Source organism: Periplaneta americana, chromosome 11 (genome assembly GCF_040183065.1).
Source record: "Periplaneta americana isolate PAMFEO1 chromosome 11, P.americana_PAMFEO1_priV1, whole genome shotgun sequence".
Taxonomy (NCBI): Eukaryota; Metazoa; Arthropoda; class Insecta; order Blattodea; family Blattidae; genus Periplaneta; species Periplaneta americana.
The window spans coordinates 14,816,897-14,829,723 of NC_091127.1; the positions used below are offsets into that span (position 1 = coordinate 14,816,897).

Genomic DNA, 12,827 nt, shown 5'->3' on the forward strand with positions numbered 1-12,827 from the left:
ATTCATATAATATTAACATAGCTAACATCAGGGAGATGTTTGAGCAAAAATTGCAACAATATATTTAATATATTAATAACAAAACCATATAGGCCTAGGTAAACAATATGTATATGAAATATTCACACACTACTACAAACTGAAGACTGCATATTTTTGGACGATTAATACTTCCCACTCCGCTCGGCTCGGCTTGGCTGTAGCAACAAAAGAATCTACCTGCAACCCCCCCGCACCGATGGCAAGAATACCTCAGGTCCCAGCGCTAGACTCGTCGGAGGAAGACAGTATTAGGCCTATACGAATCTACCAACACGGAAGTTCATCTCAGACTAAAATTTATCTTTCTTCTCCATACCTATTGGCGGTGTACGGTAAAGTCACATGGAGGTCTTGCCTCTTCTACTGTAAAAAGGGTTGCAAGGAGTAGTGAAGTGCATTCCATAACCTCTCCTACTCAATTCCCACCCTCTCCTTCCCGTGGTGCAACCTGTTCTTAACAAACGAGGCTCTGGGGACCGAGTCACAGCGGTATAACTGTTGCAACAAAAATGAAGGAAATGCCATTCCAGCATGCTGATCTGCCATGGCGTGCATAAGCGTCTCCTAAGTGGTGAAGAGGGGATATAGTCGGTAGAGTTGTCTGACAGTCCTCCCAACTAGGTCAAGTAGATCTGCTAACCAACGGCAGGTGTGGTCTTTCATACAGTTTGGAGGTTGCGTTAGGTGATATAACCGCCATAATATGGTGCATACATTAAAACGGTTATACATTTTTGCATCAGTTATTCATAGATTTCAAAAAGGCATATGACTCGGTTAAGCGAGAAGTTTTATATGATATTCTTATTGAATTTGGTATTCCCAAGAAACTAGTTCGATTAATTAAAATGTGTCTCAGTGAAACGTACAGCAGAGTTCGTATAGGTCAGTTTCTGTCAGATGCGTTTCCAATTCACTGCGGGCTAAAGCAAGGAGATGCACTATCACCTTTACTTTTTAACTTTTACTCTACAGTATGCCATTAGGAAAGTCCATGATAACAGAGAGGGTTTGGAATTGAACAAGTTACATCAGCTGCTTGTCTATGCGGATGACGTGAATATGTTAGGAGAAAATCCACAAACGATTAGGGAAAACACGGAAATTTTACTGGAAGCAAGTAAAGAGATAGGTTTGGAAGTAAATCCCGAAAAGACAAAGTATATGATTATGTCTCGTGACGACAATATTGTACGAAATGGAAATATAAAAATGGAAAATTTAACTTTTGAAGAGGTGGAGAAGTTCAAATATCTTGGAGCAACAGTAACAAATATAAATGATACTCGGGAGGAAATTAAACACTGAATACATATGGGAAATGCCTGTTATTATTCGATTGAGAAGCTTTTATCATCCAGTCTGCTGTCAAAAAATCTGAAAGTTAGAATTTATAAAACAGTTATATTACCATTTGTTCTGTATGGTTGTGAAACTTGGACTCTCAATTTGAGAGAGGAACATAGGTTAAGGGTGTTTGAGAATAAGTTGCTTAGGAAAATATTTGGGGCCGAAAGGGGTGAAGTTACAGGAGAATGGAGAAAGTTACACAACACAGAACTGCACGCATTGTATTCTTGACCTGACATAATTAGGAACATTAAATCCAGACGTTGGAGATGGGCAGGGCATGTAGCACGTATGGGCGAATCCAGAAATGCATATAGAGTTTAGTTGGGAGGCAGGAGGGAGAAAGTTCTTTAGGGAGGCCGAGACGTAGATGGGAGGATAATATTAAATGGATTTGAGGGAGGTGGGATATGATGATAGAGACTGGATTAATCTTGCTCAGGATAGGGACCAATGGCGGGCTTATGTGAAGGCGGCAATGAACCTCCGGGTTCCTTAAAAGCCAGTAAATAAGTAAGTAAGAAGGCTACACATTTTTGCTACATCACTGTCCTATATTGGAGAGCAAGAGAGGTAATTGGCTTTATTGCCAAGAACTGAGCACTGGTTAACAACATATTTTCGGAAAAGTATCAGAAAACACCTCAACAAGCGGAATTTTGAGTTTTTCCACGAATAAAGCTACAAAGTTGCTGGAAATTATTAATCATGCAACATTAGGTGCGTCATTACCTATAATTAAGGCGATCTTGTGGTGGGGGGAAAGGCGTAGCCTACATTTTGTTAATGAATTGTGAATAACGTGCATAAAGGAGAAATAAAACAAGCTCATGCTATTTTATTCTCCGAAGAATCTTACTCCCATCACCATGGCAACGTAAATTCGCAAAATTACCACCAGGGCTCCACTGGAAACCAGACATTATTCATTAGGTTCCCATACACGATGAGAATGTTTGTGTGCGATGTGTCATGAGCGGGAAAAGAATATTGTCTATTTTCTTTTAAGAAGCAATTAACGCTGATAGATACAGTATGTAAATCTGATTCTACACACTTTTGCATCATTTCTATTTCTAAGAAATGCTTATACTGCTTGCTTATTTACGTAAAAATGGCTTTTAAAGAACCCGGAGGTTCATTGCCGCCCTCACATAAGTCTGCAATCAGTCCCTATCCTGAGCAAGATTAATCCAGTCCCTATCATCATATCTCAACTTCCTCAAATCCATTTTAATATTATCCTCCCATCTACGTCTCGGGTTCGATTCCCGGTCGGGGCAAGTTACCTGGTTGAGGTTTTTTCGAGGTTTTCCCTCAACCCAATATAAGCAAATGCTGGGTAACTTTCGGTGTTGGACACCGGACTCATTTCACCGGACTTATCACCTTCATCTTATTCAGACGCTAAATAACCTAAGATGTAGATAAAGCGTCGTAAAATAACCTACTAAAATAAAAAAAATCTACGTCTCAGCCTTCCCAACGGTCTTTCTCCCTCCGGCCTCCCAACTAACACTCTATATGTATTTCTGAATTCACCCATACGTGCTACATGCCCTGTCTATCTCAGAGCTCTGGATTTAATGTTCCTAATTATATCAGGCGAAGAATACAATTCTGCGTTGTGTAACTTTCTCCATTCTCCTGTAACTTCATCCCTCTTAGTCCCAAATATTTTCCTAAGCACCTTATTCTCAAACACCCTTAACTTCTGTTCCTCTCTCAAAATGACAGTCCGAGTTTCACAGCCATACAGAGCAACCTGTAATATACTTGTAAATGTGCAGACAGCTTATTCAAAACCTATGAACTTATATTTACACTTTTTTAAACTTTTCTTTTGAGTTCTGAAAAAAATTCCCGATGCGCTAAGAAATTAATAATAATCCGTGGCGCTACAGCCCATGTAGGGCCTAGACCGACCAGCCGGCTGCTGCCTCACGCCCACATGTCGGAGCAGAGGTGGACGACCATCCAACCAGAATGGACGTATCGTGTGGTTAGCACGATGATCCCCCCAGCCGTTATAGCTGGCATTCGCAACCGGATTTCGCTACCTATCGTAGCTCCCCAAGTGCATCACGATGCTGGGTGGGCACCGGTCCCATACACTAGCCGAAATTTCATGAGAAAATTTCTTCCCCCCATGAGGACTCGAACTAGCGCGCATTCCGTAACGCGAGTCCTAGGCAGGATGCCTTAGACCGCGACGCCACGGGGCGGGACCGCTAACAAATTAATCTTTCGTAAATGAAGGTCACTGGAATATATTTTTCACTAACCGTAATTTTGTCTGTACTGGGAACAAGAGGACATTGTATTATGCAGTGTAAGTGGACTAAAAATATGTTACTTTTCCGAGATAAAATAATGTACTTTAATGTACGTAAAAGACAGACAAGAGACACTAAGGTTATTTTAATGGTAGCTAGATTTATTTCGTTCGGAAGGTACAAACCACAGTCTACTATACACAGTCACGAAGCTTGGGGTGATTTTTTGTCAACGAGATGCATTTCTCGCGATAGTTGCTAGCCGCTTGGAGCGCTGTGAGTACTAGGAACAATAGACTGTGCCACAGCCATCGTGATCTAATACAGGCCGTAGGGCAGGCCATGTGACTCGCTTAACCCGAACACGAAGGGCGGCGTTTCAATCATATAAATTAATTGAAATGCATAAAGAGTAACATATATTTCTCTAAAATGTAGTGTAATTGCATTAATAAAATTTAAAACAACGATTAGGAGACACTTCAGACATAATTCCTTGCGAGTTAAGGTGTAATATAATTTTTGTTGTGAAAATTAAGTTGTTCGTATGTGTAATAGACCTACCTGCTTTTATTTCGATTAAATATTGCGAAATTATTGTACATTAATTTATGCACGATTCAATAATTTTCAGTTGCACCGCACGAATATTTAGATATGTTGAAATTATAATGTTTACTGTACCAGTTGCCCCTTTCTGTCTAATTTTAGTGGTCTCCAATGCCCTGTCACTACGTATGTCATGTCATATGGAAATTACAGGTTATATTTACTATATTTAACGTACTATATCCCTATATTCGCAATTATACATTATAATTAAACATAATGTCATGTATGACAACCGTCACATTCTATTTGTCTGTATTTTAATACTACAATTGAGTACTGAATTATTGTATTTATCTACTACCTAAGAGACGAAGTAACACAATCGTACGTACACTAATTTCATAGGAGTGGTATGGTGAATTGTCTGTCTACAATTAAGGAAGGTAGATGTGCTAAATGAAAATCACAATATAAATTTGTTTTTATTGAACCTCAAAATAGCTTCCATTCTAAACTTGAAATGTTGACGCGAACACATTATGTTAACATGTAAAATTCTCTTCACATTAAAATAACACAGTTTTGTAATTATTTCTGCAACATATTATACAACAAGAAGTAAACGGAACTTATGGACACATTACACTAAATAAAGCTTAGCAATGATGAGCAATAAAGTTATAATATAATATTTCACTGAGCTCCATACACTGAAATAGAAAACCCGAACAAACATTACGGCCTGGTCTAGATCGAAAAAGCATTGACTGTGCCGTATTTCGGATTTTTGTGAAAAGCTATGTAAACTGTGAAATGTTAGTTATCGGTTGTAATAACTGTAAATGGCTAAAATACAATAATTTGAATAATAATATGGGGCAAGGAGACGTTTGCAGTATTATAAATTGTAAGAAAAATAGGTTAGAGTTATCCTTCTTCCGAAAGATCCAGGAAGGTGAGTTTATAGAATATAATATATATTTTATGAAAATAATATATAAACCTTATATATTTCATATTTCAATAGTGGAAGGAAGGTGTTAATTTTTTCAAAAGAACACGATATCGAAAGTACAATACATTTTATCTTCTGCTAGGGAAAGAGTCTGTGATGAGGCGATAGTAACGATCCTGGTGGTGAGCAACTATCTATGGATGCATATTTCAACTGTTTATGTTTGCATATTTAGTAAGTATTAAGCTTCGTGACTGTATATAGTAGACTGTGATACAAGCCAAGTAGGCCTACTACTAAATTTAGTGCCTCCGTGCAAGGGAAATTTTGATGAAAAATTACTACACACAAATTCCACAATTTGAGACATCTGGCCAAAATCTACGGCTGACCACTAGGATCCAGAATACAAAGCAGAGGTTAAACGAAAAATATAATATGATTGCGGAGAGAATACGGAACAATGATAAATTTAAAAATAAAGTACAATTTGATTTCGGAGAAATATGAGATGAAAATACATTGAAGAGTAATGAAATGAAGTGAAAAAAAATTACATAGTATTATACAAGTGATTGTGTAGAATGGATAATGAATCTCTCAATACCATTAGACAAAGTTTGTTAATGTCCTCATTAGAAAATTTAAGAGAAAGGAGAATGGTTTTGGTTAACTTAAATGAAGTTCCCCTAGCGCCAAAAAGAAGTCCTTTCACTTCCCATGTATTAATATTCATTTTGTATCTCTCACTGAAGTGAGGAATACATGGGTTGTAAATAGACTTCTTTTCATTGTTAACGTTGTTGGCTTGTTGATCATCCTTCTCAAAACGGACAGTGGGGTCAAGAATGAGGCTTCTTTGATTCCGGCGATCGATGGCTATAATGTCTGCTCTTCTCGTTGACCCATTCTCAGCCAAGCAGTGCACTTCTTCGTAAACCTCCCACTTTGCCTTCCGAAGAGTGGTTGCGATGGAGCTTCTCACTTTATGGTGGCGATTGTTCCTCAGTAATAATAATAATAATAATAATAATAATAATAATAATTTATTTATTTATTTAATCTGGCAGAGCTAAGGCCAGTAGGCCTTCTCTTCCGCCCAGCCAGACTCTAATTCTAATTGAATACAATTGCTTACATAGTTATTACATTAATATCTAGATCATAAAACAACATGAAAGTAAATAATGAAAATTGGATAAGTAATGTTAGTGTGACAATAATAAACATTGGTAAGAAATAGTGATAATAATAATAATAATAATAATAATAATAATAATAATAATAATAATAATAATAATAATGAGATAATTTAGATATTTATCTGTGATATACATATATAACCATTAAATATTGAGAAACCTGAAACAGCTATTATTGTTAACAAGAATTGTTAGAAAAATATTTCGTTAGCCTATTCTTAAATTGGTTTGATGTCTGACAGTCCCTGACTGATGTAATGAAGATAATAAAAGAAGGAAACAAAGAAATAACAATGATTTTCGTATAACGAAAGTCTCTAAAATGGGACGAAATTTTAAGGAACAACTACGGGAAGTGGGTATACAAAGAGTTCATAAAATATCGGGAAAATATAAGGATCATGGAAAGATAGTTCTGTGTCATGCATTAAGTTCTCAAGTTAAAGAAAAAAAAAATCTCTTCTCTCTAACGTAAGTCGAAATGAGAAATGTTTTTGTGAGTGTGTTCTAAATTGCCGCGTTTTCTGTATGGAAGTACAGTGTAGTATTTTTAAACTCCAGATATTTGGAGGATGCCGTAGATATTATAAAGGCTCATTCACAATGAAAATTAAACATAACGTAAGCGTTAACTTAAGAATATAAACGTTACGGTAAAATCAAGAAATCATGCCATCATTCACGATGGGAACATAAACATAACAGCAAACATACTTGGTAACCATGGAAACATAACAACGACGACATTTCCTCATATTCTGTCTATACTTCAGCGCTCCACGATTGTGGAGTTTGCAAACTTTCATGTTAACGTCTTACGGTAATGTTTATGTCAATGCTTATGTGCATCATTGTGAATGATCCCATTTGATAGCCTGGGCGCAAACTTATGTGTTTATGTTACGGTTATGTTTAATTTTCATTGTGAATGGGCCTTAACACCTACCAGGCAGTTCGCAAATGAAGGAGGCAGTCTCCGGGCCCCCACAATTGAGGCTGTGCCACCGGAAATCTGCTACAGGGTCTATGGCTGCGCACAGAGATGCTTCTGACTTGGGAATTTGCTCCTGCCAGTAACCGCCGTCCTGAGCCAGGGTCTTGTAGTCGCTGTGAAGAGAAGCAGACATGATTAGTGTCAAGGCTACTCGTAGGGGAAATTTAATTTTCCTAGCTATTTCAGCTAGATCTTAGAACATTTGTACACATATCTTGCTGCATATATAACAAATCATCTCATTTGGTCGGGAATTATATGAATTATTAAAATGTTTGTAAATTTAAATTTTATTTTGAAAAATCATTACTATTCCTCCTACACATTTCAAAATGATTGCCTGAAATTTTGCTTTAGACCTGCATACCTTTCAATATCCCTGAAACATAACTTGCTATTTACTTTTTTCAGATTATTCTTCAAGAGCTAAGAAAAAAATATAGCCTATTATATAGTCAAATATAAAAACGGATAAAAATTGTGAGGTCTAGCAGAAAAAAATATTTTCACGAAAAATCTTTATGTTTAAGGAAAATCCTGATATAAGTTTTGTTTATCACACAAAAATGATGCACATAGTACAAAATTTAGAGAATGAGTAGCATTTTTGGTAAATCAATACGTAAGAAAATTGCAAATGGAGAAAATTGAGTTCAAAAGTTTAAAGAAAGCCACCACGGTGGTCTAGTGACTAATGAGATGGACTTCTCATGTTGACCTGGGTTCGATCTTCGATATATCCTCGATTTATAACTTATGTTGGCCAAACCCGTAGTTCAGGTAACACAGGGATTTTCTCCGGTTCCCTTGTAGCATCCCAAAAAATCTCATTTCATCTCATATTTTACCTCGTCTCATAGCCCTGTCTCACCTCATCTCATATTTTATCTCATCTCATAGGCCTGTCATCTTATATTTTACCTCGTCTCATAGGCCTGTTTCATTTCATATTTTACATCATGTCATAGGCCTATCTCATCTCTTACCTCATCTCATAGGCCTGTCTCATTTCATCTCTTATTTTACATCATCTTATAGACTCTCATTTCATCTCATATCTCATCTCATATTTTACCTCATCTCATAGGCCTGTCTCATCTTATCTCTTATTTTACCTCATCTCATAGGCCTGTCTCATCTCATCTCTTATTTTATATCATCTCATGGTCCTTTCTCATCTCATACCTCACCTCATCTCATAGGCCTATCTCATCTCATTTCATCTCTTACCTCATCTCATAGGCCTGTCTCATCTCATCTCTTATTTTACATCATCTCATAGGCCCATCTCATCTCTTACCTCATTTCATAGGCCTGTCTCATCTCATTTCTTATTTTACATCATCTCATAGGCCCATCTCATCTCTTACCTCATTTCATAGGCCTGTCTCATCTCATCTCTTATTTTACATCATCTCATAGGCCCATCTCATCTCTTACCTCATTTCATAGGCCTGTCTCATCTCATCTCTTATTTTACATCATCTCATGGTCCTTTCTCATCTCATATCTCACCTCATCTCATAGGCCTATCTCATCTCATTTCATCTCTTACCTCATTTCATAGGCCCGTCTCATCTCATCTCTTATTTTACATCATCTCATTGGCCTGTCTCATCTCTTATTTTACATCATCTCATAGGCCCATCTCATCTCTTACCTCATTTCATAGGCCTGTCTCATCTCATTTCTTATTTTACATCATCTCATAGACCTGTCTCATCTCACCTCATCTCATATTTTACATCATCTTATAGATCTGTCTCATCTCATATTTTACCTGAACTCATAGGCCTCTCCCGGCTCAGAGAGAATCTCTCCATCTGGTTCTAGGACGACTAACATCTCAGTGACCTCCTGGTTTGTAATGTAGAATCTCTTTTTATTCATGAAGTCTAACTATAAAGTAATGAGAATGGTTTAGAGAAACACTTTTACATAGGCCTGTATCTTTAACCAACTACAATGTGATCACCTTCAAAGTAGTTCCCTTGAGACTGCACACACTTATTCCAACGTTGTTGCCACTGCTGGTAGCAGTTGTGAAACGCTTCTTTCGAGACACTGTTTAGTGCCTCGGTTACAGTCTTTTGGACGTCTTCTGTTGTTTGAAAATGGCGTCCTTTGACAACTGATTTCACTTTTGAAAATAAGAAGTCGCCGGGTAAATATGGAAACTGCGGCAGTGTTGAAACAGGTCAGCAATCACATTTCTCCATTCGTCTCTCTGTTGCCCTGTGAGATATTTTGGAAACCATTTTTGCACAATTTTTTCTCATGGTCAGGTCTTCAGTAAGAATGAGACGAACTATTTCCCGATTCATGGTCAATTCTTGTGCTGTCATTTTGGCTGTTAATGTCCTGTCAGTACAACTTCACGCACTCTGGCATGGCAATGTTGTCATATGTCCGTGCAGTTGTTGGCCGCTTACCCCGGTCTTCATCTCCAAAGTTGCTTCTGCCTTCAAAAACATTTTATGACATGGGAAAATTTGTTTTGTGGCATTTTCACCGAGTTTCACACAAAACAAGATGGCATACCGCTGCACGATATTATGCGATTTCATTTTATTGACGAGAGCAAAGATACAACTCCACTAGTCAAGCAGTTATACTCTAATTTTTTTTTTTCATGGAGTGCAGTTTCACAGAAAGGACTTTGCCGACAGACCTTCTACTGCCCCCTACTAATTGATTGTCATAAATAAATGTCTTCCTTACTGTGACGGAATTCTTGTCTTCTGTTAGTAACCAATCACAACCCTCGTTCAGAAGAATTGACAGGCTCCCGTCAAATCCACGTGGAGGCAGAGTTGCTGCATCTTTTCCGAATTCCAAGAATCCCGTCAGTCTCATTTCTAGGGTCATCAGGATTGTGGCAACTGTGCAATGTTGGGACGAGGGGACAGGATGGAATTGTCAGAGGTGTTTGTGTAGGAAGTCATAAATCTGTAAGTGGGTGTTCAAAGGAGCCACCGAACTGCACTCCTTGAAATAAAATAGAGTATACTCACACTGACGGCTTGCAGGGTGGTGCCAGTTGGAATTCGAGTGGAGGAAGGACAATGCTCAAACATATCTCTGGTAGGAGGCTGTAGGGTTGCCTCAGGAAAAATCAGTCTCATTACTTCATTGTCCAACCTCGTATTCTATTAACATTGCATATTTCGTCATTGTGGGATCAGTCCGACTATAGGATAATTTCTCTGAGTTTTATGAGTAATGATGTTTCATGTGAACGGGTAATCAGCCCGATGCACAACCCCCACCCTGGAGGACCAGGTTTTTTGGATTATTAAGTTCTTATGCAAGTTTTAAAAATATTGAAAATGCTATTAAGGGGAGAGGATGGTATTTTTTGGTGAAAAATGAGTAAATTAAAAAAAAATCTTTAAAATACACTGTGATGTGTATGGAATGCATAGATAACATTTTGTGGGTATTTGTGCCCTTATCGGATGTTGAGTCGCCATTTTTAAACTTCCTGCGTTATAGATTTTTAAATCACTCGCCCACTTTTATTGTTGTTTCCGGTAAATTAAATTTTCAAAAAAAAATTTTTCTTTAAAATACCTGTTGATATGTGTGGAATGCATTGCATAACATTTTGTGAGTATTTGTACCCTTATCGGATGTTGAGTCGCCATTTTTAAACTTCCTGCGTTATAGATTTTTAAATCACTCGCCCACTTTTATTGTTGTTTCCGGTAAATTAAATTTTCAAATTTTTTTTTTCTTTAAAATACCCTTTGATATGTGTGAAATGCATAGCATAACATTTTGTGGGTATTTTTGCCCTTATCGGATGTTGAGTCGCCATTTTTAAACTTCCTGCGTTATAGATTTTTAAATCACTCGCCCACTTTTATTGTTGTTTCCGGTAAATTAAATTTTCAAAAAATTTTTTTTTTCTTTAAAATACCCTTTGATATGTGTGGAATGCATTGCATAACATTTTGTGGATATTTGTGCCCTTATCGGATGTTGAGTCGCCATTTTTAAACTTCCTGCGTTATAGATTTTTAAATCACTCGCCCACTTTTATTGTTGTTTCCGGTAAATTAAATTTTCAAAAAATTTTTTTTCTTTAAAATACCCTTTGATATGTGTGGAATGCATTGCATAACATTTTGTGGATATTTGTGCCCTTATCGGATGTTGAGTCGCCATTTTTAAACTTCCTGCGTTATAGATTTTTAAATCACTCGCCCACTTTTATTGTTGTTTCCAGTAAATTAAATTTTCAAATATTTTTTGTCTTTAAAATACCCTTTGATATGTGTGGAATGCATTGCATAACATTTTGTGGATATTTGTGCCCTTATCGGATGTTGAGACGTCATTTTTAAACTTCCTGCGCTATGGATTTTTAAATCACACGCCCGCTTTTATCGGTTTCCAGTAACTTCATTTTTTTTTTTTGCTACATTGCCAGACAAAAATGGATATTATTTCTGAACTATTAAAGATAAATGCATGAAATTTAGAACACACATTCTTTAGACTATTAGGAAACTTTTCTCTGTAACATAATTTTGTTAATTGATTTCATTTTAAAAATACGTCCGTTTGTTTGCAAGAAAGGAAATCAGAAAACTATTCAATTTTAATTGTTTATTTTACAAACGTAGGGACTAATATCAAAATTCTGTTACAGACGGTTTGTAGAACATGCTTTTGCAAATACATTGCAAAAAACTGTTTTAATCTATCTTTAAAAACGGTTTAGATATATAGGTTTTAGTACAATCCTGCATTGGGTATAATTTTTTAAAATTTGGGCACCCAAATAATTTTTTTTAATATTTTTATTTGGTTGAGTTGCCACAGCTATGAGCTGTCTACATACAAAACATTAATATTTTACACCAAATAGGGAAAAAGTTTTAAACAATACCATCCTCTCCCCTTAAGACTTTTACAAGTATGTTAAGATGCACAAGATGAACATATGATAATGGTTTGATATCTCTTATGTCTAAATATGCAATGAATACTCACGTCCAAGCGAACTCGTCGTTAGGGCCCTTCTTTTTGAGTCCTATCCACACGTTGGTCACCACGTCCAGTTCCTTGAGGTACGCCCGCGTTGTGTCATACTGCTTGCTAGAGTCCACTGCAACACAAACGCGAGAAAACTGTACATTCCTCACCGCACCCTCATATTACCACTTCAAGGCTCTCATTGCGCTGTACACGTAATAATTGAGCCGTTCAGGGCAAAAGTGGTGTAAGTCAGAATTGGGTAATGCGATTTAAAATAAAAATTCTGTAAAATACAGCGCAAAGTAGCAATTAATATGTCCTTTTTGCTATCCACTGACTAGTAATAGTTTAAATAAATTGAATATTGCTAACAGATTAAGGGAACATGGTGAATACGAAGTATATGAGGAAGTTCAGTGTCTTTCTACGGAAGGATCTACACGGCATGCTGATATCATAATAATTGTATG

The 12,827-nt window shown here is 36.9% G+C and overlaps 1 protein-coding gene across 1 annotated transcript in view; it reads right to left on the reverse strand.

Annotated features, from left to right (window-relative positions):
• LOC138708829 (mucin-22-like) overlaps positions 1-12,827 on the reverse strand; it is a 198,157-nt gene that overhangs the window by 12,352 nt on the left and 172,978 nt on the right. Inside the window, exons 3-4 of the mRNA XM_069839045.1 lie at positions 12,373-12,487; positions 7,324-7,484 (exon numbers count right to left, since the gene is read on the reverse strand). Coding sequence (XP_069695146.1) covers positions 7,324-7,484; positions 12,373-12,487 — 276 coding nt within the window. The remainder of the gene's footprint in view (positions 1-7,323; positions 7,485-12,372; positions 12,488-12,827) is intronic.